The sequence below is a fragment of the Gopherus evgoodei genome, chromosome 4 (genome assembly GCF_007399415.2).
Source record: "Gopherus evgoodei ecotype Sinaloan lineage chromosome 4, rGopEvg1_v1.p, whole genome shotgun sequence".
NCBI classification, from domain to species: Eukaryota; Metazoa; Chordata; order Testudines; family Testudinidae; genus Gopherus; species Gopherus evgoodei.
Genome location: NC_044325.1, coordinates 33,834,260 through 33,860,498, shown reverse-complemented (window position 1 = coordinate 33,860,498; position 26,239 = coordinate 33,834,260). Strand labels below are relative to the sequence as shown.

Genomic DNA, 26,239 nt, shown 5'->3' with positions numbered 1-26,239 from the left:
AGAATGTGAATTTATGTGGAGGCTGTATTTGAAGAGATGAGTGGGAGTCAAGACTATGTTCAACTTGCCACTACAGACTTAAGATCTCATGGCTTTATCCATCTGTAAAATGACATCAATGATCTGTACCTGGCTCGGAGCAGTCTTGTGAAGTTTAATCTATCTTTGGATGAAGAGTGGTACAGTAATGCCCATTTCAAGTGATTTGATTGAAACTGTCTGCTCTGAATGCACCTTATTTCAAAAAACACAAACGTGATCAAAATAAACTATCACCACATTTCAAGCATATTAACCCTTTCCTATCTTAAATAGATTTTTATGTCTACAGTTCCATGAAATAATGCACTTAGAAGGTGATTGCTTCTAGCTTCCCAATTGGCCAAGATGCTGTTAGCACTCCCTCACCAGCTGAGGGGCTATGTTCTTTGTCGCATTCCTGTCTTGTGAACTACATTCAGAAAAAGTACTGACTTCAGTTGCTGTTGAATGACTGTAAAAATGGCATTGTAGGGGTCAGAGTTTGGCTCTTGTATGATATGAATAGAGCTGGGAGGAGAATGAGAATCTTTTGCAGAGAAATCTGTGATTTCAAATTTTTGTTTCATTCAGATTTTGAACAAAACCCCAAAGTTTTGAAATTCATCATGCGACGGAATGTGATCTGGGGATGCTAGAAACCCTGGGAGCCCCGACTCAGAGGCAGCCAGCCCAGTGGGCTGCCCTGGAGCCAGGGACCCTGAAAACAAGATTGTGAAAGAGCTGCATGTCTGGGAGTCAGGATTTCCAGGGAGTGTGCCTTGCAAGCTAACAGAGAGCCTGAAAGCCCTAGAAACCTAAGCAGGTTTCAGAAAAGATTTCCAAGATTTTGACAAATTGGCAAATTCAGATGAAAAGTTTAGATGGATTTTTTTGATCAGCTCTCGATAGGAACTCAGTTTACAAATAAAAATATTTTTTACCCATCTCATCCTGAAAACTCAAACTGGGCTCAGAGTCAAGTTGGCTATTTTAATTCTCTCACTCACCAGTAATAAAGGTCATGTAAGGTGAATTATCTGTATCTGTGGCTCCTAGATGTCACTGGCAATACAAATCTATGTATAAAATACTCTAAGCCTCCAATTAATTGGAGCAGTGCTAACAGAACATAACCTGGATGCAGTGGGGTTTCACAGGTGGTATTGAAGACATAATTTGGACTACAGGACCTTTATCACTGGTGGTGACGAGAGAGAAGGCAACAGCCCAGGCTGAATATGAGGGTTGCTGGTCAGGGAAAAGTGTCATTTTAATTGAAAACTGAGCAAATTTTGAGAGGCAATTAGTGAGACAAAATAAATTTACAATGCCAAGATACCATTTTAACTTTACATCACCCACCTTGTCAGTTTAATATTGTCACTTTACAGAGTAGAACAGAACCTTCAGAAAAAGTTTCCAAAATAACATTTTTGCATAAATGTCTGATCAGGTTGTATAATATCAAGATGCTGAAAAATATGGAAGATACAATTGGGTTGGTTCTGCTTCTCTCTGAATCCTGCTATCCTCATCCAGGCAAGACACATATAGGCTGACTTAATTCCTCGTGTAAGTCCTCTTAATTCACTAGTTAGAGTGATGAACTTGCCCCATTAACTTCAATGGCAAAATATTGCCTATTGAAGCCCTGAAGTTCAGTCATTTTATGCACAGTGATTGTAACTACCACTAGTTTTGCAAATGCTTAGTAGCACCAGATGCAGTTAGTTTTGAGACGGACAAAGAAAAGCTCTGGCTGAAAAAGAAAGTCTGCAATCAGTTTTTGTCCTGATTGAATTCTGCTGGGCTACAGTCTAAGGTGAAGGAAATACACATTTTTAAAGTGATGGAAGTTTCATTCCTGGCTGAAGATCAGAAGACTTTATAGCAGTTTACAAAGAGGTGCTCCACATTTCATGTGGGCCAAGCTATAGAATATAAGGGCTGGTCTACACTAGGGGGGGAAATCGATCTAAGATACGCAACTTCAGCTACGTGAATAGCGTAGCTGAAGTCGAAGTATCTTAGATCGAGTTACCTACCGTCCTCACGGTGCGGGATTGACGTCCTCTGCTCCCCCTGTCAACTCCGCTACCGCCGTTCACATTGGTGGAGTTCTGGAGTCGATAGGAGCTCGTTTGGGGATCGATATATCGCGTCTAGATGAGACGTGATATATCGATCCCCGAGAAATCAATTGCTACCCGCCGATACGGCCGGTAGTGAAGACGTACCCAAAGAAACTACAGTCTCAGAATCCAGGTACTATTAGAGGCTGGGATCTCAGTAGGTCACTCAGCCTGTTTCAAAGAGAGCAGACCATGTATCTTTCATTAGGACTTGTTACTTAGACTGGATGCATATACCTTTTTCTAACAACTGCTGATATAAGATAGATGGTAAAGGTAAATTAAGTGATGTTTAAACAAGTTCTGCCATTTAATTAATGTGCTATGAGGGACTCCTACTTTGGTCTGAAAACTCCTAAATTTGACCTTGCATACATACTCCATTTTTTAAAGCATGTAGTTGAGTTTTCTTGTTTTGACCAGGCAATTTGTAGGAGGTAAAGTCTTGTGGAAAAAATAATGAAACTGATTCCAAGAAAAGAACATGAAACCCTGTTACACACTCCGCTGTACACGAAGTTACTCCTGCGAGAATTCTGCACCACTGTGCTAGTCATGTGCCCTGCAGATTTTTTTTTCCCCGCAGAACCATTCTGTGGGAGAGATGCTGCAGTTGTACCCTTTGCCCATCAGGGGCTGCTGTGGCACCAGAACAGAGCAGATGGGTCACCGCTTACCGGCTGTATCAATCAGCAGCTGCTAGGGAGAAAGAGGCTGCATTCCTCTCAGTGCCTGCCTGCTGGGCCAGGTAAAGAGGCACAAGATATGGGGGACAGAGAAAGGGGAGCACATGGGCCTTCTGGGAGGTGACAGAATGGTGTTCAGAAGAGCTAGTGGGGGGACAGACTGGAGGGAGGGCTGATTGTGAGTGAGGGTGCAGGGGCACATGGGGATGGGATGGGGGTGCAGAGCTACCTGGGGACAGGGACAGATGTGCCTGACTGATTGGGAGAGGCTAGGGATCATCCAGGATCTGATTGGGGGAGGCTCCCCAACTTAACAGTCTCTCCGTCTCCAAAAAACCTGTTCCATAATTTACGCCTAACAACCCTCCAAGTTCACTCCCAACATCCTTCCCAGCAATTAGTGGGTATTTTAAGAAACTGAAGAGGGACAGCAAAACTAAGGTTTACCATGGACAAAATCACACATAAGTCTTCATTTCTGCATTTCCTTTTAGTTATTAGACATGGGATCATATAACTGTTGAGATCAAACAAGTTTTAGGGGCTGAAAGAGGTCACAGAGTGTACATTGTGAGCTGTAGCTAGTGGGAGGCTTCAGCAGCGGGATGAGAACATGGAGGGATGACTAAGACATTGCCTAGGATAGCAGTCAAGGAGGAGAAAACAGGACCGTGTTTTGTCAAGAGATGAAAGCAAATGGGGGGGGGTTAGAAAAGCGAAGGAGTAATGTGATGTTTCTGTGTTGACTGGGGTTGGGAGGGTTATGCCTGGGTTTACAAACTGGGAGCTACCCAGTATAACAGTGCACTTTACAGAGGATGCGTGTTCTAAGGATTAAACTGTAACAGGTAAAATTTGAAAGCTGCCTCAATCTTATCGGACACATGAGATAGAAATAAAAAAAAAATCACTGCACCACGGAGCATGGGGCTAGCTTGGGTCTCCTACTTTCAGAAAACACTAGAATGAAAGAGACAGAAGTGTCAGTCGAGGTCCTCTGTCTGCTCTAGAGAAAGTATTTGCCAGAGTCATCCACTATCTTATGCACATGCTGAACACTTTAAAATCACTTCTTGAAGGTGAGTGACAGACTGAAGGAAGCATGCTTTGTGCAAGAACCATTGGTCACCTTGCTTAATGAGGACTCTGGAAAATTTCCCAGATTCAACATCTGCCTCATATTAGGAGGAAGAGGTGGACGAATCTGTTAGGACTGGCTCTTTTCTGTGCAGGAACTGTAGATGATTCTTATCCACTCCCCTCCGAAGCTCTGGAAAACACTTCTGTCCACTAACAACCTGGCACAACTGCTGCCACTGCCATGTTAGGAACATGCCACCAGACAATCGATGACTGTGAGATCTTTGTGAAATTGGTGCAAAGGATGGTGAAAGCTGGGGAGAAACATTTAAGATATACTTTCCAAATACTGTAAAGGTGTACAGGTAAAGGAAACTTCAGAATAGGGCTGAGAACTCACTGTGTGAATATATGGCAGGGTTATGAAGTCTAAGGTCCTCCAAAAAGAGACAAGGTAGAAAATCTGGGTACTGATGGCAGATATCAATTTATATACTTTTCTAATATATCAATCAATGTAGCAAAGTATTATTGAATGAATATTTCTGTTAAGGCAGGAAGACAGTCAGATATGGCAGACAGATCAATGAGCTCTCTGCTTCCTTTGTTTTCAAAAGTGTCTTGTATAACTGGGTTGATTTTAAAATTTTTATATTGGTCCAAATTAACTCCATGTGTGCATTTACCATGGGTTTTGGTGGAGATTTTTCTATCCTCTGGGAGGATGGAAAGGGGGGGGGGGGGATATTTTACAAGACTAGAAGACTAGGCAAAGATATCCGATGTGCCTCTTTCTCTTGACCTCATTGGACATAAGCAGTGCTAAAGGTGATCTTCTCAAGGCCAGTTGGCCTCCCACAGGCCCAACATTAATCAGCTGCACTCACAAGTTACCAGTTCCACTTCCTTTCATTGCGCTTTCAAACAGAGGACAGCCATGGGGGCCATTTAAAAATCTTTTTATTATTAACATAATCTTCCAAGTGTGAGTAATGTATAAGGAATGTCAGTAAATATTCCATTTGAAGCTTCTTTTTACATATTTCCATTGATAAATAAACTCTGAATTCACATAAAAAAGTTACACTTAAATAACGAATATTTTCTTTTTTTGTAGCAGGCATACATTGGTAAAATATAAATATTCTTATACTCAGCCTTTGTTCTAAGTAAAGATAACAATTAGCCACACATCACAGTTTTTAACAACCAAAACCAAGAACTCTTCAATTGATTTTCTGGCCTGGACTAGTATAGAGATGGAAAACAGAAAATTCACAGTTTGACTTTAGGCCAAGAGGGGTTGAGACGGAGGAGGAGAGAGAACAGTTTTCACGACAGGCTTGTTAAAAATAGTCTGCTCTGCCACTGAGTTTTAATTCAAATATATAATTCTACACTTGATGGTGGATTCCATTATAATTTTTACATAACACTCAGATGTCATCTAATGAAATATGGCACGTTATCTATTAGAACAATATAATCAGGCTTCATAACTACCATGGGGAAAAAATGTAGGTGATCTATGAGAGATTTGTTTTTGGTTAGTCATTTTTGCCTCACTAACATTAAAATATTGTATCACTTCAATGCTTTGTCAGGTTTCCCACAATAGTTAACAAATTTTGTGGGGTTTTCTGTTACCTCTGAAACCATGCTGTGTTATCAGAGACCTGTATGTTGTGTTTCCTCACTCTCAGATCCAGAACTTGAAACATGATGAACTCAGTAATCACGATATTATCTCAGAGAATTCGTGGAATGATGGTAAAAGGGACGACTGGGCTGCTGGCTTCAAGCTCTAACGCCGTCAGAAAGCACTCTGTTGCTGCATCGTCATTGCCCTGAGCTTGCAGAACCTCCCCAAGACCATTCCAAACCTCATGGGCTGTAGAATTCACCTGGACAGCATCTCTGAGAATCTTCTCAGCCAAACTATAGCGTCCTAATTGGTGAAGTATCAGAGCCTGCAATAAAATAAAGAAAACGCAAAGTGGCTGAGAACACCAATATTAAGTACTGAACACTAGCAGTAGTAACATGAACAAGACTCTTAACAGGACTTTTACCAGACCCAAATTATACCTAGAAGCACTGAAAGAAGTGAAAATGGCTAGATAGTTCGAGTGGATTAATGCATTTCACCATCTCTACTTTATAAACCTGGGTTCAAATTCTGATTTTGATTGTAAGTGAAAATGAGCGTGGTGGAGTGATATTGGTCTATTTCATAAAATCTCAGTAGCATGGTGAAGAGTTATTGCTGAGTAGAGGTGCAGGAATGAAATAGGGTGTTCTTAAATTCACATTGAAGAGAACTGGAAGAGCTGTATAAGCTGACTGTAAACAATTAGTCCCCACACCTTCATGAGCACCAAGTGGGCATAAAAGTAACTGAAGAGTGTAGAGATTCTGTGTAATTGTTTAACTATCCATTGTAAATTCCTAGAGTTTGAATTACTCTCTCCTCTGCCAACTACATTAAACTCTTTTGTAAGCAGACTATTAACTGCACGATATAATACAATTTTTGAATGCTTGACTGTTGAGAGAACAAATTCATGAAGAAGAAAGCAAATAAAGTAATTTCAGCAATGGGTTTAATGCAGAAATGCAATGAGAGCTAATTTCTAAGTCTAATGGATCTGCTGTCACAGATGTACCGCAGTTTCATTTTTTGAGTTGTCAAGTGAGTAAGCACTCCCAGGGATGGTGATCAGTGGTTTGAGCGATATTTGAAAATTAGACCATCAAATTAATTCAGAAAAAGTGAGGCAGGAAGGAATCTATGGATGTTCTCTGCACTAAGCTGATTTAGTATAGCATTCTCAGTTTATAATTTATTGCCATCAAAGTGAATGAATAAAAGGTACTTGATTTGCAGATGTAAGCTTCTCTTCCAAATTCATTTACAGAAATCTTCCTTCTGGAAGCTGTGTATATTCTATCCTAGTTAAAAATGCTAGTACTTTGTACATGAAAAATGATATGTGTGTGTGTGTATGTGTGTGTGTGTATATATATATATATATATATACATATATATATGTATATATGTATATATACACACATACACACACACACATATCATTTCTCATGTACAAAGTACTAGCATTTTTAACTAGGATAGAATATACACAGCTTCCAGAAGGAAGATATATATATATATATATATATATATATATATATATATATATATATATATATATATATATATATATATATATATATATATATGTATTTTCTATATGTATTTTCAACATGCCAGATCCCATTTGCCAACTTGTTAAAAAAACCAAACAAACTCTACTCTTCAAGACCAAAGGAAGCAACGTGGTCTTGTAGAGGTATTAGCCTGATTGATAGGGGTACAGATTAAAACAAATTACATCAAATCTGCAATTACTTTCTATGGAAACAGCACATTTTTTTCTGATTATCTGCTACTGCAGTTAAGTACTGACAGCAATTGTTTGGTAGCCAAGTTTTACTTGAGATGTTAGGGTATTTGATGCTGGTGAAGGATACTGCATTGAGAACACTGGAGACAGAAGTTAATTGTTTATCCACAGAACAGCTATGACATGGGCAGTAGCAAGGGTAAATCTTCACACCAAGCCCACTAAGGCACGTTAGCCCTGGAGGGCACCACCTTACAGCGCCCATTCACTCACTCCGCTGTGACTGCCAACAAAGGTTCAGGTGATTATTTTTATGATGATGAATCCTGTTCACTGGAACCCAGCAGACTGAGATTACAGACTCATTTCATATAGGGCATCAGAAAAGACTGCTATAACTTTTGGTCATGACAGACTTAGGCTGAACTGAAACCCGTGATCCACAGATAAAAGGCCTCATATCCCATTGTCAGTCTTCTGACTCATCATAAACGCATCTAAAAGAGAAACCAGATGCCAGAGTTTACTGGGAATATCCAATTTTTGCAGGGGTACCTCAAACCAATTATACTTCACTTGGATTTTTTTTATACCATTTTAATAATAATTGGTGAACAGTCAATCTCCAGTGTTTCAGGATTTCCTTCTTGCCTCTGAGGTTCCCAGGACTACATGCTGGATTCTTCTGCTCTACCACCTGCCTACTGGTCTCTTAATTTAGCTATGAGCAAATTACAGCACAACATAGTCTGAGGATTTTACAATCTCCAGAGTTTGCTAGTGTTGGGTTTTGGATTATTTTGACCATTCTCAATGTTAACTTGACTCAGTTCTTTTAAAGCACTGAATCCCCAGGTCACTACATCCCAAGCCTGGGAAAGTTCAGAACTGTACCCTATTTGAACATGGGCCTTGCCGAAATCATGGAATACTAATCTGAATACTAAACAGATACATGTCTCCCTATATTCTGATTATATCAAGGAGTACAACCTCTCATAAAATCATTTCTGCCCACTGCTCTGCCAATGAAATCAGGACACAATATTCTGTTTGTCTGATTCCTTCATAATCATCTTCATGATTTATTCTACACTGTCCCATATGCACATAACACTGTTTTTGAGTTTTCTCTCAAATCCATCAGCGCATGGATGGTATTTCATTATATGTCTGTACAATGCTTAGCACAATAGGGCCCCAATTCTTTATTTGGGCTCTAGGTACTACTGCCCGACAAATATATAATAATAATTCAAGCCCCTCCCTATGATCCACTATTGTCTCCAGGCCTACTCAAATGCTGATAATTAAGACATCTATTTAGACTGAATGTAATAACAAAACATCCTTAAACTTGCCACGTGCTAGACCTTGTTGAGTAATCACATAATCTTATTTGTTATCTCACATCTTCCCTCCAACTTACTACTCATTACTGTATCATGACTAATACTAGGTTGGAAGATCCTAGGGGCAAGGGTAATCTCTTCTCTTGGTTTTGGAAGGGGTCTAGCACACCTATTAATATTTTCCAGTGACAGTCCTGTTCTTTCCAGATCTACAGAGAAAGAACTGATTCAAAGATTTGCACTATGCTTGCTTCTGGGGAGGCCACTTCCTTGGACTTGGTAGGGGGAAATATATCTGTTTTCTCTCTTACTATGGCCCTACACCATGTAAACAATTCAGGGAGAATCATCTTGGCTTTGGAGCTTCTGCTGGACTGAAGGCTGCTGTGACTTGCCCCCTTGACAAATACTGTTCCCACTCATCCTCATTTCCTGAGATGGACTTAGACAGTAATGTCAAATCCCGTTGTTACAAAAAACCCCAAAAAACAAAACCCCATGATATTGACTAATAAGTCAAGAAAGTAAAAAGAAAATAGCTTTTGGGTTTTTTTTTGTTTGTTTTCTGGATTTTGAGCTCTTAGTGTTCATGTCTTCAAGCTTTTCTCTGCAAACCCAAGGGCAAGAAGCTTATTTTTAAACAATGAAAGCTGAAATCATCACAATCACTTGTCTCCAGAGCTGTGGTTTTAAGAAAAACATTCAACACTGCAAGACAAGGAATGAAATCACTACAATTGGCAACACTTCAGAGAAATACTCTCCTTTTCACTGATGGAACCTTGGTGCACTGAGACTTATATTTCTCTGAATGGTCTCTGCTTAGGAGACCTGGAGATTTGACCACTAACTGAGTTGTCTTGTCCTATCTGGAACAGGAGCCATTCTCAAGGGGAGAGCCATTTTAGTTTCCTCTGTGTCTACTTGGTGCTAAATGGACAATCTATGCTTTCCTTGTGGCCTGTAAAACTCTGGGAGAGGAATGGAGAAGAACAGAGACAAAGAACAGATGAAAAAATTGAAACTAGGAGGAGAAGAAGAAACTAATGGAGGAATTCAAGAGTCCAGCAGTCAGGACAGAAGCTGTGAATGCCAGCTCTTCTTCGAGTGCTTGTTCATGTCAATTCTAATTATGTGTGCGCGCGCTGCGTGCACAGCAGCCGGAAGGCTTTTCCCCTAGCAGTGTCCGTTGGGTTGGTCCAGGTGATCTCTGGAACATGCCTTCATGTGCTGGATATAGGGCCCTGCTGACCCACCATCCCCTCAGTTCCTTCTACCACCTATGATGGATAGCTGGAATGCTCATGTCTCTTGCTTCAGCAAGCATCTCTCTTAGCAGTTTGAACTTTCATCTCATGTATATATTTAGATCATATAGTAGTTAGTAGTAGTTAGAACAGTCTTCTTTGTGTTTCATTTGGGGGTTCCCCCCACTCCCTTTCTTCCCAGTAATGGGGCAAGCTTGGCTTTAAACCCTGCATGGCATGTGGGAAGCTTATGCCAAGACCGACTCACACATTTCTTGTCTGAAGTGTTTGGGGGAAAGCCACCAAAAAGAATGCTGCAACATCTGCAGGGGATTCTGTTGGACCACGCAAAAGGACAGGGACCCGTGTCTCAAGATCCTCATACACACTTGGACCCTGGATCAGCAGAGCTGGCATTGAGCACCTCATCTTTGATGCGCAGTGCGCCAGTACCAGTGACACATGAGTTGGCGCCACGGAAAGACTCCACCAGATACTTTTGGCACCATCATGGCTCCTCGCATAGGAGCTCCATGCATCCCAGTGGGCGGCACCATTCCCATTCCCTGGTGCCCCAGATGAAAAGGAGACTCGAAAGGGGCTGCTCCCCTGTGTCCAGACCGCCACAGAAGGAGCCCACAGCCATGGGATGCACGTTGGACAATGGCAGTTTGGCCCCACCAACTAAGGCCTTGTCGATTCCTGCCCCCACATGGGACCAGTCAAGTCCGGGCCCACAACACTCCCTGATCCGGGAGAGCAATGACCTGCAGTTGCCATTCACACTGGAGGTGTTTGGAGGGAGCAGGAGACCTCATTGTCCTTACAGCACCATCCTCCCCACCAAGGTGGATAGGTCTCCTGCACTGGTCACAGAGGCCCTTGTGAGATCCCCAGTGCCATCCAGAGGCAAGCCAGCAATGATGCAGTACCAGTCGCCATACCCTCAGCACCATTCACCAGCACCTTACACCAGTGCCAACATAGGGGAGCCACACTGGTCCCCGAGTTCCCAGCACCAATCTCCACCGCTCCTCCGTGGTCCTCCTATACAGAGTCCTCGGAGTCAGAGTCATACCGCTCTAGGAGAAGCAGGAAATCTAGGTCCAATAAGCACAGATGGAAACCCTACCCGGGACCATAGCCAGGTCACTGGCAAACTCCTACCCAGGGGCCATTCTGGACACCCTTGGCTTTCCACCGGGGCCAGGGACAGACTCAAAGGTCCTATTCAAGGCTGGCATTGGTGGTCGCAGCTTCATATGTACCAGCGACATATCAGCAGGATCGAGCATTTCCTACATAGACACCAACCGCGCCAGCATCGACACTCTCAGCACCAACCGTGCTGGCACTGGTGACGGATCTCCGAGCTCAACAAGATCCCCTTGGTGCTTAAGGCAGGGAACAGGACCTGCTCCTAGCTAGAGCGTTGTCTTCATCCTTGCTTGACAAGGTGGTGGCAGGAACATCGACAGCCGCTGCCTTGAAAAACAGCAGAGTGCTTCAACAGCTGCTTAGAAAGGTGGCACAGAACCTGGCAATCCAGACAAAGGAAGTTGTGGAAACATCAGACCCCATGGTGGACATACTTGCCCCCTTGGGTCCCTCCCTGGAGGGGGGAGGGGCACATTCAGCGGGGAACCACAGTGGTGAAAGGAGCAGAACATGGGGCCACCGGCGGCCCCACGGCCAGCAGCTCCTCCAGCACGGCTGTACTGTCTCCAGCCCTGCCCCCAGCCCTTCCACGCAGCTGTGTCTCCTGGGGTCGGTACAGCCGTGCTGAAGGAGCTGCAGGCGTGGGGCTGCTCCTTTCGCTGCTGTGGTTCAGTTCAGTGCTGAGTGTGGGATGCTGCTCCCAGGATCCAGCGTCCCATGCTGGCAGCTCCTCCGGCACAGCTGTACCAGTACCGCTCCCAGCGCTGTCCTCCGGTGGGGCTGAACACACCCTAGGAGATGCAGCTACAGGAAAGGACTGGAGACAGTACAGCCACGCTGGAGAAGCTGTCGGTGTCCGGTGCAGTGGGAGGACAGAGTGCTCCCCGCCCCTGGGTAATATGGGATGGGATGGGAAGGGGATGGGGAGAGCATGGGCCTGGGCTGGGTGGAGTCACATGGTGAGGTCATGTGCCCCACTTTAGCTGGTGCTCCCCCTTGTGTCCCTCCCATGAGTCACCCACCCTCCTGTACTGCTCTGCCACTCATCAAAACTATTTGTGATACCACCAAAACTCAGACCCCAGCCTCTTTGCTACCAATGGCAAAGAGGAATGAATGAAAATACTTTGTTCCCTCAAAGAGGTACGAACATCTGTATAAGCATTCCTTGCCGGACTCCATGGTGGTAGCTGCAGTGAATGAGGAGGAGTGCCAGGGCTACCAAAAAAATCAGGAGGCAAAAAAGCTGGACCTCTTTGTGAGGAAAACGTACTCCAACTCCGTATAGCCAACCACTAGGCCATCCCCAGCAGGTGTAATTACAACTTCTGCGGAGTGATGGCCAAGTTCACGGAGTTGTTGCCAGAAGACTCCTGGGCAGAGTTTTCCTCCTTGGTAGAGGAGGGCAAGCTCATTGCCCAAGCATCGCTGCAGGCAGCCCTTGATGTAGCAGATGCGGCCACCTGCACCATGGCCTCCACGACAGTCCTGAGGAGTAACTCCTAGCTACAAGTTTCAGGGCTCCCATATGAGGTCCAGCAGACAATCCAAGATCTCCCCTTTGAGGGTCTGTCCCTCTTTTCAGAAAAGACCAATTCATAGCCTCATAGCCTTAAGTTCTTGAGGGCCACCCTCAAGTCCCTTGGCTTCCACACTCCGGCTAATCAACAAACATTTTAAGCTGCAGCCACCGCCTCATTTTTACCATCTTCAAAACACTACATTGGATTGCTGGGTACTCCTCATGGTAGAAAGGGAATACTCCCTTCAGTTCTCTGCCCGCCCACCCACCCTTCCCCGTGCCTCTTCAGGGATCCCTCTCATGAGCAACTCCTCACACAGGAGATGCACTCGTGCCTAAAGCTGAGGACAGAGGAAGAGGTTCCTCAGCAACTGAAGGGCTAGGGGTTCTATTCCTGGTATTTCCTAATACCAAAAGCCAAAGGTGGCCTCAGGCCCATTCTAGACCTGCAAGAGCTCAACAAGTTCATGAAGAAACTGAAGTTCTGCATGGTCTCTTTGACCTCTATTATCTCTTCCTGGGATCCACGAGACTAGTATGCTGCCCTCAATTTGAAGGACGCTTACTTTCATATTTCAGTCAAGCCATCCCACAGAAGGTACCTCAGGTTTGTGGTGAACTGCAGTCATTATCAGTTCACAGTCCTTCCATTTGGCCTGTCAGTGGCTCCTTGAGTATTTACCAAGTGCATGGCAGTTATACCTCCTTTCCTGCACAAGAGCCAGGTGCAGGTGTCTCCATACCTTGATGACTGGCTAATCAAGGGCTGCTCCAAGGCAAAGTGACCTTTGTAAGAGCTACTTTTGATGACCCTGGGCCTTCTACTGAATGTACAGAAGTCAGTCCCAGGCGCCATTCAAAGAATAGAGTTTACAGGGGCAATGCTGAACTCTATGCAGGCGACGACGTACCTCCCAGAGTCGCGTTTCTGGTTTCCTCTGTGACTTAATATGAAGCCTTATGCAGTTCCCTATTACCACAGCAAGGAATTGCCTAAAACTTGTGGGACACATGGCTGCTTGTACCTCAGTGGTGCAGCACGCCAGATTAAGGCTCCGGCCTCTTCAGGCATGTTAACTTCAGTGTATCGGCTGGTTCGAGACTGTCTAGACGAGGTTGTCACTTTTCCTCATCTGGTTCTTGAGTCACCCTTAGGGTGGCTCAACCCTCAGGAGGTCTGTGCAGGTGTCCCCTTTGCCAGACCACGGCCTTCCCTCTTGCTGGTGATGGACGCATCAGCGTTGGGAGGGGGGTGCACCTCGGAGACCTCAGAACTCAAGGCCTCTGGTCCCAAGCAGAGCACTCACTCCACATCAATGTCAGAGAGCTGAGAGTGATCCTTCTTGTATGCCAGGCATTCCAAGTTCACCTCGAGGGCAAATGTGTATAAGTTATGACAGCCAATACAACAGCGATGTTTTATATAAACAGACAGGGGTATGTATGCTCCCCTCCCCTGTGCCAGGAATCCCTCAGTCTGTGGGACTTCTGCATAGCTCACTCAATACACCTGGAGGCATCATCCCTTCCCGGAATACAGAACAAGTTGGTGGACTATCTCAGCAGGTCCTTTCAGAGCCACAAATGGTCCCTATGCCTGGATGTCGTGAATAACATCTTCCAAAAGTGAGGATTTCCCCAGATAGACTTATTCACCACGCGGCACAACAGGGATGCCTGCATTTCTACTGCTTCCTGAATCATAGCCAGGGTTCCATTGCAGATGTGTTCCTCCTTCCCTGGAAGAGATCCCTTCTGTATGCGTTCCATCCCATACCTCTCATTCTCAAGGTGCTCCTCAAGGTTTGAAGGGAGGAGGCCTCAGCGATATTGATAGCTCTAGCCTGGCCCTGCTAGCACGGGTACACATCCCTTCTGGAAATGTCCATGAACAACCCAATAGCCTTACTGCTCTTTCCAGACCTGATAACTCAGGACCACGGCCATCTCCAGCACCCTAATCTTGAGTTGCTTCACCTCATGGCATGGAAGCTCCATGGCTAACCCCAATGGAGCTTGCCTGTTCGGGTCCGGTCAGGGAAGTCCGGTCAGTGGAGGGATAGCTCAGTGGTTTGAGCATTGGCCTGGTAAACCCAGGGTTGTGCGCTAAATCCTTGAGGGGGCCATTTAGGGAACTGGGGTACAAATCTGTCTCAGGATTGGTCCTGCTTTGAGCAGGGAGTTAGACTAGATGACCTCCTGAGGTCCCTTCCAACCCTGATATTCTATGATTCTAAGTCCTCCTGTGCAGTAGGAAACCCTCCACTAGGGCTATCTACCTGGCCAAATGCAAAAGAATCACAATTTGGTCCTTCCAATTCCTCTCGTCTCCAACATATTTGTTGATACCTGTAATATTGGACTATCTCCTCCATCTCAAACAGCAAGGGCTTTCCCTGTTGTCAATAAAGGCCCATCTGGCTGTTATCTCGGCCTTCTATCCAGGTACAGAGTGCCGGCGGGTCTTTGCCAAGTTAGTCTTTGCCTGTGGTTAGTGGTTTCCTAAATGGTCTCAACATGTTATACCCTCAGGTACGACAGCCGGTCTCAGCCTGGGACCTTAGCTTGGACCTTTTCCAGACTAATGAGGACATCCTTCAAACTATTGGCTAAAGGTTTGTTGCTGTACTTCTCATACAAGGTGGCATTCCTAGTAGCAATAACATTGGCCAGGAGGGTATCGGAGCTAAAGGCCCTAACATCTGAGCCTCCTTACACGATGTTCTTTCAGGTAAACGTCCAGCTCAGGCCGCATCCTGCTTTTCTCCCTAAGGTTATCTCCCAGTTCCACGTGAACCAGGATATCCTCCTTCCAGTTTTCTACCCCAAGCCACACGCAAGCAGCAGGGAGCAGAAACTGCATTCATTGGGCATTAGGCAGACATTAGGCGGGCACTTGCCTTCTATATTGAGTGCATCACACAAGGGCGTAGGCATCATCAGTGGCATTCCTGGCCCACGTTCCGACGCAGGACATCTGCAGAGCTGCAACATCGTCATGAATATATACTTTTACCTCGCATTACACTATTACACAACAGGCCACAGATGATGCAGCCTTCATCAGAGTGGTGCTACAATCAGCAAGCCATTGAGCTCCAACACTGCCTCCAAAACTTGGGCTTGGTAATCACCTAATTGGAATCAACATGAACAAGCACTTGAAGAAGAAAAAATGGTTACTTACTATTTCATAACTGTTCTTCGAGATGTGTTGTTCATGTCCATTCCAATACCCACCCTCCTACCCATCTGTCGGCGCAGCTGGCAGAAGGAACTGAGGGGGTGGCAGGTTGGCAGAGGCCTATATCCAGCGCCACAAAGGCGCAACCTAGGGGGCGCCTGGAGTGACCCGATGGATACTGCTAGGGGAAAAACCTTCCAGCTGCCATGCATATGGTGGGCGCACACCTAATTGGAATGGACATTGTCATAAACAGATAGTTAAGGGTTAATGTCTCTTTTACCTGTAAAGGGTTAAGAAGCTCAGTGAACCTGGCTGACACCTGACCAGAGGACCAATAGGGGGACAAGATACTTTCAAATCTTGGTGGAGGGAAGTCTTTGTTTGTGCTTTTTGTTTGGTTCGTTGTTCGCTCTCGGGACTGAGAGGAACAGGACATCATTCCAGGTTCTCCAATCTTTCTGAATCAGTCTTTCATGTTTCCAAATAGTAAGTAATAGCAGGCAAGGCGGATTAGTCTTATGTTTGTTTTCTCAACTGGTAAATGTGTCTTTTTGCTGGAAGGATTTTTATCTCTGTTTGCTGTAACTTTGAATCTCAGGCTGCAGAGGGGAGTCCCTCTAGTCTAGATGAATCTGAGTACCCTTTAAAGCATTTTCCATCCTGATTTCACAGAGATAATTTTTACCTTTTCTTTCTTTAATTAAAAGCTTTCTTTTTAAGAACCTGATTGATTTTTCCTTGTTTTAGAATCCAAGGGATTGAGTCTAAACTCACCAGGGATTGGTGGGGGGAAAAGGAGGGGGATGGTTAAATTCTCCTTGTTTTAAGACCCAAGGGGGTTGGGTCTTGGGTTCCCCAGGGAAGGTTTTAGGGGAACAGAAGTGTGCCAGACACAGACTTCTGGCTGGTGGCAGTGTACCAAATTTAAGCTAGTAATTAAGCTTAAAAGTGATCACGCAGGTCCCCACTTCTTGAACCCTAAAGTTCAAAGTGGGGAAAAAACCTTGACATGGTGAGCAGCATTGGGATATCTAGGAACCAAAAGCCAGTAGGATTTTTTTTCTCTCCTTTCTAGCTGCTTGGTTCTCTAATGTTCTTTTGGTTATTTTCCTTGCAAATTACCATCTAAAAAAGACTTAAGTATCTATACTTGTGTGCAGGAACACACTACAAAAAACTTCACTCAAAAACATGAAAACTAAGAATGATCTGACTATATAGTTATAGAACATCACTTAATATGCAAAACCTGCACAGCAAATCCATATGCACAGCAATTGTATCATCAAAAAAGTTCTTTTACCTCTAAAAGTGTATTGCTTTTTCAATCTAATTTGCATCTCTTATTGATGTGGCTGTTATTTTCAAACAAACCTATCAAACTTGAAGGTTTACAACAAAATTTTCAGTACTGTATTATAATCATAAAACAGAAATGCTGACTGCACATATCTAGAAACGTAAGATTTTCTATGATGTACAAAAAATGTAACATGAAACACCCCCTCCCAGAATCTGAGATTTTCTCATGTGCTGGGACAGAAACATGCATGTTTTGAAATCACATGATGGTTATTGTAAGGATTTTGCTTTTGTTCCATGTGTTTTACTACAAGCACGAGAACTGAAGTTTAAAATAAAATTAGTAAAGTATTTCCATATATTCCCTCTCATCCATGTACGTTGTGTTTCCCTTTTAGAAGATGTATTTGTAATGAAATATGTTGGCCTGTTTCTTTAAAGGAAATATGCAATTCTACAGAAAATAATTTAGTAGCTCTTTCCTTTGGAAACAAGTGCACACGGAACACTTAATCTGCTTGTAATTATTATAATCAGATGTGTTGTGCAAATGAGATTAAAAACTCAAATGCATATCAGTTTGGAAATTAAGGATTCTGTAAAAACAACCTGTAATCAAACAAGAAATTGGACTTAGATTATTCTGTAGTGTTATTTTCCATACAACATTGTGGCTCTCAAAATGTCCATATCTTTTACTCACCCATCTATAATACAATCCAAATTAGTAAATTTTTGTCTTGAAAAATTAAGTTAAATTTATTAAATTGGTCTGGTTCCTTTTAGATCATGCAAGCCAGTGGTTCTCAAATTATGGGTTGGGCCTCCAAACGGAGATGCGAGGTCCGCCTTTTTTTCTTTTAAAAGAGCTCTGGCTGTCAGCCCGGTGTGGCTGGCGGCCATACATATCCAGGAGGCAGGAATAATAGGGACAGCTGGAGCCCCGCCATCCTGGGGCTGACAGGTGGAGCCTGGCCATCCGAGCTTGGGCTCTTCTTCCACCCCCCAATCTCTCACAGGTGGCAGGCCGGGCTCTGCCTCCCCCCTTCCCCATTCCCTAACCAAGACGCAGGCTGGGCTCAGGTTCTCCTTCCTTTCCTTGCCCAATCACTCACCTGGTGGCAGCAGGGCTCTGGCTGTCAACTGTGGGGTGGCAGCAGCAGTGCAGAAATAAGGGTGGCAATGGGGCACTAAGTCTGCTGTGAGAAGTGATATATTGGAAGTGATGTATCACTTTTCACTTCGCCTCCCTTACTTTTGTGCTGCTGCTGGCTTGGCACTGCCTTTAGAGCTGGGTGGCGATATATTTATTTGTGTGTGTGGGGTGGGCGGCATAAATGACTTCAGACACAAAGAACGGGGCCCAATCAAATAAGTTTGAGAGCCACTCATTTAAGGTATATTTGCTCAGTAATGTTATTATGTTGCATTCAAATATATTTAAATGTACAGAATCATAGTACTGGAAGGGCCTGTGAGAGGTCATCTAGTCCAGTCCCCTGCGGGGGGGGGGGGGCAGAGCATCCCTGACAGGTGTTTATCTAACCCATTGGTTCTCAAACTTCTGTACTGGTGACCCCTTTCACAAGCCTCTGAGTGTGACCCTCCCCTAATAAATTAAAAACACTTTTAAACATATTTAACACCATCATAAATGCTTGGAGGCAAAGCAGGGTTTGGGGTGGAGGCTGACAGCTTGCGACCTCTCATGTAATAACCTCGTGACCCCCTGAGGGGTCCCAACTCCCAGTTCAAGAACCCCTGATCTAACTTGCTTTTAAAAATCTCCAACAATGGAGATTCCACAATCTCCCTAGGCAATGTATTCCAGTGCTTAACCATTCTGACAGGAAGTTTTTCCTAATGTCCAACCTAAACTGTCCTTGCTGCAATTTAAGCCCACTGCTTCTCATCCTATCCTCAGAGGTTAAGAAAAACAATTTTTTGCCCTCCTCCTTGTAACAACCTTTTACGTACTTGAAAACTGTTATCATGTCCCCCCTCAGTCTTCTCTTTTCCAGTCTAAACAAACCCAATTTTTTCAATCTTCCCTCATAAGTCATGTTTTGTAGACCTTTAATCATTTTTTGTTGCTCTTCTCTGTACTTTCTCCAATTTGTCCACATCCTTCCTGAAATGTGGCACCCAGAACTGGACACAATACTCCAGTTGAGGCCCAGACAGTGCGGAGTAGAGCGGAAGAATTACTTCTCCAGTTTTCCTTACAACACTCCTGCTAATACATTCCAGAATGATGATAGGTTTTTCTGCAACAGCGTTACACATATTAAGCTTGTGGTCCACTATGACCCCCAGATCCCTTTCCACAGTACTCCTTCCTAGGCAGCCATTTCCCATTTTGTCTGTGTGCAACTGACTGTTCCTTCCTAAGTGGAGTACTTTGCATTTGTCCTTATTGAATTTCATCCAGTTTACTTCAGACCATTTTTCCAGTTTGTCCAGATCCTTTTGAATTTTAATCCTATCCTTTAAAGAAATTGCAAACCCTCCCAGCTTGGTATCATCCACAAACTTTACAAGTTTACACTCTATCTAAATCATTGATGAAGATATTGAACAGAACCGGACCCAGAACTGATCCCTGAGGGACCCCACGCGTTACGTCCTTCCAGCATGACTGTGAAACACTGATAACTACTCTCTGGGAACGACAAGGAGCCCAGTGGCACCTTAAAGACTAACAGATTTATTTGGACATAAGCTTTTGTTGGTTAAAAAACCTCCTTCTTCAGATGCATGGAGTGAAAATTATAGATGCAGGCATTATTATACATGGTTTTCCAAGCAGTTTTGCACCCATCTTATAGTAGCTCCATATAGGTTGCATTTCCCCAGTTTGTTTACAAGAAAATCATGTGAGACAGTATCAAAAGCTCACTAAAGTCAAGATATACCATGTCTACTGCTCCCCCTCATCCACAAGGCTCGTTACCCTGACAAAAAAAGCTATCAGGTTGGTCTGACACAATTTGTTTTTGACAAATCCATGCTGTGACTTATCACCTTATTATCTTCTAGATATTTGCAAACTGATTGCTTAATTATTTGCTCCATTATCTTTCCGGGTACAGAAATTAGGCTAACTGGTCTGTAATTCCCCAGGTTGTCCTTATTTCCCTTTTTATAGATTGGCACTATATCTGCCTTTTTCCAGTTTTTGGAATCTCTCCAGTCTTCCATGACTTTTCAAAGATAATCGCTAATGGCTCAGATATCATCTCAGTCAGCTCTTTGAGTATTCTAAAATGTATTTCATCAGGCCCTGGTGACTTGAAGACATCTAATTTGTCTAAGTAATTTTTAACTTGTTCTTTTTCCCTATTTTAGCCTCTTCTGATCCTACCTCATTTTCACTGATATTCATTATGTTAGACGTCCCATCACCACCAACCTTCTTGGTGAAAACCAAAACAAAGAAGTCATTAAGCACCTTTATCATTTCCACATTTTCTGTTATTATTTTTCCCTCCTTATTGAGTAATGGGCCTATTCTGTCCTCAGTCTTCCTCTAGCTTCTAATGTACTTGTAGAATATTTTCTTGTTACCCTTTATGTCTCTAGCTAGTTGGATCTCGTTTTATGCCTTGACCTTTCTAATTTTGTCCCTACATACTTGTGTTAGTTGTTTATATTCATTCTTTGTAATCTGACTTAGTTTCCACTTTTAGGACTCTTTTTTGATTTTTAGATTCAAACTATTATCAAATAAAGGACTCATACTTATCAAATCTGTTACATTTCCGTGTGCTTATTTAGAGTGGATTTGAAATATTGTGATCCTAATTTTTTTTAAATTTAATGGCAACTCGGTCGTTCATTAGTATTTAAATGTAAAAATATAGTATCAGAGGGGTAGCCGTGTTCTGGATCTGTAAAAGCAGCAAAAAAGCCTGTGGCACCTTATAGACTAACAGACGTTTTGGAGAATGAGCTTTCGATGGTGAATACCCACTTCCGACGAAGTGAGTATTCACCCACGAAAGCTCATTCTCCAAAACGTCTGTTAGTCTATAAGGTGCCACAGGATTCTTTGCTGCTTGTAAAAATACAGTGTTTCTCCAGAAAGCGTCCTTCAGTGATTTTGAATTATAGGTGCATACTAAATAAAAGGGTGAAATCAGCCTTCAGTATATGATTAAAGTGTTTCAAAACACAGTATCTGTTTTAGCAAAGAGAAAAAGGATGCACTGGAATATAAATCATGTGTTCCCAACTGTAGAGCTTTTGTCTACTAATTTCTCTCGCTTTTGCTAATAAAAATAACCTTGAAATAAAACATGTTCTTCACTATTCACACATATAAATTCCTCCTTAACTCTCTTAGCAACTTTATCCTGAGACTATTATGAAGAAAATATGGCCCATTATATTGTAATACTGTATGGTTTCAGAGTAGCAGTTGTGTTAGTCTGTATCCACAAAACGAACAGGAGTCCTTGTGGCACCTTATATTGTAATAGTGTATGTGATCACTCTCCTATGGAAGCAGACTATGAACAAAACAATGCCTGCAATCAACATTTTATTTGTTCATCATCTATTTTAAACAATTGTTTGCATTGCATGTCCATTCCTGCCTCTCTTGCCTTTATTATTCAATCACTAGCACATTGAGAAATTCAGCTGTGTATTCTGTGTAAGCTCCTGATCCTAGCATGTTATTTCTTCCCCGCCCCCAAACATACCAACTTGTTTCCCCTGCTGCAAAACACTTGTTGCTAGGAAAAACAACCTCCTGCGTGACAACATATTTTTAAAAGAACAACTTCGGTGTAGTTACTTACTGAACTTTATATTGCCAGTATGCAATAATGAACACAAGTGGTTGTTAGTGCATCTCCGTGTGTTTATAAACCCCCTGAAAATGACTGACCCATTCTAACAAGAATGTCCTTGCTTTTTGTTTAATTCTTGGTTGCAGTTGTTAATAGAAAAAATATGGAAAGTGATTTTTTTTTTAAAAACAGCTGATGGATGGCTTTTACCAAAACTGAAGCTATTTTGGGCTTTTTTTCCACTTTGCAATTTTGTGACATTGTATCATAATTTACATTTACAGCTGATATGAACACTGCTAGACTAGCTTCAATAGAACATACTGGCATTACGAATTAATCTGACTATAATGAGTGTACTCAAACAAAGCCCCTTACTGATTAAATGAAAAGGCAAGTTATTTTACAAATGACTTAATTTTATAACCATGTCCGGAAATGGTACGGCGAGTGCCATATCTATAATCACAGCAATACCCATTACAGCTGCAAAAGGTACCAGTGAGATCACTGCAGGGAGGTATTCCACTTCCCTCTGGATACTAGCACTGCAGCTATGTGGGTAGAATTCACTAGAACCTCAGAGCTGCTCATGTGAGGACAAAACCTAAGTTTGGGGGATGAACTACCTAATACACATCCTTTTAATCTTCTCTCAGTTTTCTCCCATGAGGAAGCAGCACAGACAATGTGATTTGTTTTTTCCCCTCTTTTTTTCCCAAAATAAAAGCCACGTCAATCTCCTAAGTGAATCAAAGCATGAATTAGAAAAGGAGGAATCTGCTCATTCAAGATAACCCTCAAACACACACAGGAATAAAACATACTGTGGACAGTGTTGCCTCTGCATAGGATGAACTCTCTTATGTGGTTTATACCTCTCAAATGTTCACCCCTCTGTACTGTTATTCTTCTCCAAGCCTGGTAGTATTACTTTAACTCTGCCTGGGTCTATTTAACTATATTTTTACATGCAAGCATACTGCCTTGTTTATAGTCTCAGGCCTGGTCTACACTACAAAGTTTGGTCGATGTAAGGCAGTTTACATTGACCTAATAATGCGTCTACACTACAATGTTCCTCTTGCCAATGTAACTTGCTTGCTATGTCAACTTCATTACTCCACCTCCGTGAACGGCATAGTACTTAAGTTGACATACTTAGGTCGATGCAATGGCAGCATAGACACTTGTTGCTTACGTCAACTTACATGGCCTCCAGGTGTCCCATAATGCCCCATTGTGATTGCTCTGGTCACCGTTTTCAACTCTGCTTCCCAGCAGCCTGGTATACAACAACAAGCCCTTCCCTTGTTAAAGGAGTGCAAATATTTGAATGTTCATTTCCAGTCCACTTGGCAGGGAAAGCTCCCCTGGCAACTGCTCACCTGAACATGCTGGCTACATGGTCCAAATCCACTCCTGCCTGGAATGCACAGGAGGTCTGTTGGGAGAAGAGGCTGTGCAGGCCAGTGCCGTAACAAGGGAAGTGCCTCGGGTGCACAAAGCCGAGGGGCGCAGAAAGCGGAGGAGAAAAAAAAAGCCACTGGCGCGGACATATATATAACCTGGATAATCTCCCCCCGGCCCTGCCTGCCGCCCCCACATGCCTCCTCTGAGTGTCCCCTGGTCCCAACTTGCTCCCCAAACCCCTGCCTTCCTGGCCCCCGGAACAGAGAGTTCCTGTCCCTCTCCTGCAGCTCCATGCTGCCTCTCAGCAGCAACTGCTGTCGTAGGGTCCTAATGTCCCCCATATCAACTGCCAGGGCAAACTGACTCTGAGCCTGCCCTTCTCCCTCAAACCCTTTTATTTTCCAATGGGACCCTCCACCAGCACAGGGGGCCCCCCCGCCCTCAGTCACCGCTCCTAACCCATGCTGGGCAAGGAGGCAGCCCCATCTCTCACCCACAGTGAGGCTACAGTAAGGGGCAACAGCAGGGGAGGAAGTGCATGGAGCACCCCCCCCCCGGGCACCTACCACGGGGGAGGTGAGAGAGATTCCTGGACCTGAGAGGGGCCCTAGGAGCACATGCAGTGACAGTGGTGGGGGTGAGTGTGCTGCTGGGGGGGAGCAGGAAAGGGGGGCTCCTACCCCAGAGCTTGCTGCTGCTGCTGGCAGGAAAAGAGCTGGGGGGAGTCCTCCTCTCTGGCCGCTGTCCTGGAGCAGCCTGCCTGCACCCCAAACTCATCCCCAGCCCTGCCCCACCTCAAAGCCCACACCCCCAGTTGGAGCTTTCACCCCCCACTGCACCATCAACCCTCTGCCTGAGCCTTGAGCCCCTCCAGCACCCCAACACCTTATCCCCAGTCTCAGACAGAGCCCTCATCCCCCCGCAACCTGACCCTCTGCCCGAGCCCTGAGTCCCTCCAGCACCCTAAACACCTGATCTCCAGTCCCAGACAGAGCCCTCACCCTCCCCACTCCTACTCTTACCCTGAGCCCCTCCCACACCCCAAACCTCCCATTCCCAGCCCCAGACAGAGCCCTCACCCCTACTCTCACTTTGAGCCCCTCCCACACTCCAAATCCCTCATCTTCAGCCACAACCCACAGCCCTCATCCCTGCATTAATTACATTTGTGACTGAACTCCTTGGGGGAGAATTGTATGTCCCCTGTTCTGTTTCTGCCATATATTTCGTGTTATAGCAGTCTTGGATGATGACCCAGCACATGTTGTTCATTTTAAGAACACTTTCACTGCAGATTTGACAAAACGCAAAGAAGGTACCAATGTGAGATTTCTAAAGATAGCTACAGCACTCAACCCAAGGTTTCAGAATATGAAGTGCCGTCCAAAATCTGAGAGGAATGAAGTGTGGAGCATGCAGTCAGAAGTCTTAAAAGAGCAACACTCCAATGCAGAAACTACAGAAGCGAACCCACCAAAAAAGAAAATCAACCTTCTGCTGGTGGCATCAGACTCAGATAATGGAAATTAACATGCGTCGGTCCACACTGCTTTGGACTATTATCGAGCTGAAACGGTTACCAGTATGGACGCTGATGTCCCCTGGAATGGTGGTTAAAGCATGAAGGGACATATAAATCTTTAGTGCATCTGGCACGTAAATATCTTGCAACGCCGGCTACAAAAGTGCCATGTAAATGCCTGTTCTCACTTTCTGGTGACACTGTAAATAAGAAGAGGGTAGCATTATCTCCTATAAATGTAAACAAAATTGTTTGTCTAAGTGATTGGCTGAATGAGAAGTAGGACTGAACGGACCTGCAGGCTCTGAAGTTTTATATTGTTTTGTTTTTTAATGCAATTATGTAACAAAAAACCTCTACATTTGTAAGTTGCACCTTCACGATAAAGAGATTGCACTACAGTACTTGTATTAGGTGAACTGAAAAACACTTTCTTTTGATTTTTTACAGTGCAAATATTTGTAATAAGAATAAACATAAAGTGAGCACTCTACACTTTGTATTCTGTGTTGTAACTGAAATCAATACATCTGAAAATGTCGAAAACATCCAAAAATAATTAAATAAATGGCATTCTGTTTTTTTTAACAGTGCGAATAATTTTTTTAATCGCAGCCCTAGTCAAAATCCAAAACATATTTCAATATCCCAAACCACAGAACTAATGACAGAAAAATGCTCTACATACTGAAGAAAAACTGAATCTAGTGATGTTATTGGTGAAGAGCAAAGATAGAGGAACACAGAAGATGTCAGGCCAAGATTCTAAAAAACAGGACCCATAAAAAGTTAGAATTCTGAATCCATGTTTAAGCATCTAAGTAATTAGCCTCAGAGCAGAGATGGGCAAACTATGGCCTGCTGGACCATCCTGCCCAGCCCTTGAGTATCAGGCCGGGAAGGCTATAGCCCCTGGCTCCTCCTTTGCTGTTTCCCTCCCCTGCAGCCTGACCTCACCTCGCCGCGCTGCCAGAGCTCTGGCCAGCCGCTCCTGCTGGGCAGCACAGTGGCATGGCTGGCTCCAGCTGGCCGGTGGGGCTGCAAGCTCCTGCCGCTCTGAGTGGCATGGTAAGGGGGTGGAGAGTGGAGGGGGTTGGATAAGGGGCAGGAGGTCCTGGGGGGCAGTCAAGGGACAGGGAGTGATTGCATGGGGCGGAGGTTCTGGTAGGGTGTGATCATGGGATGGGGAGCAGGGTGGGTTGGATAGGTGTGGGAGTCTGGGGGGTGGTTAGGGGTGGGGGTCCCAGAAGGGGGTGGTCAGGGGACAAGGAGCAAGGGGGGTTGGATGGGCTGGGGGTTCTCAGAGGAGCAGTCGGAGGTGAGAAGTGGGAGGGGGTGCATAGGGGCCAGGCTGTTTGGTGAGGCACAGCCTTCCCTACCTGGCCCTCTGTACAGTTGTTCAATCCTGATGTGGCCC

General features: G+C 44.2%; 1 protein-coding gene across 5 annotated transcripts in view; it reads right to left on the bottom strand.

Moving 5' to 3' along the window:
* Nucleotides 1-4,868: 4,868 nt before the first annotated feature.
* TTC7B (tetratricopeptide repeat domain 7B) overlaps nucleotides 4,869-26,239 on the bottom strand; it is a 352,148-nt gene continuing 330,777 nt past the window's right edge. For all 5 annotated transcript variants that reach the window (XM_030558926.1, XM_030558927.1, XM_030558928.1 and 2 more), the window contains one exon: nucleotides 4,869-5,889. In XM_030558926.1, coding sequence (XP_030414786.1) covers nucleotides 5,668-5,889 — 222 coding nt within the window. In that variant the 3' untranslated portion in view covers nucleotides 4,869-5,667. The remainder of the gene's footprint in view (nucleotides 5,890-26,239) is intronic.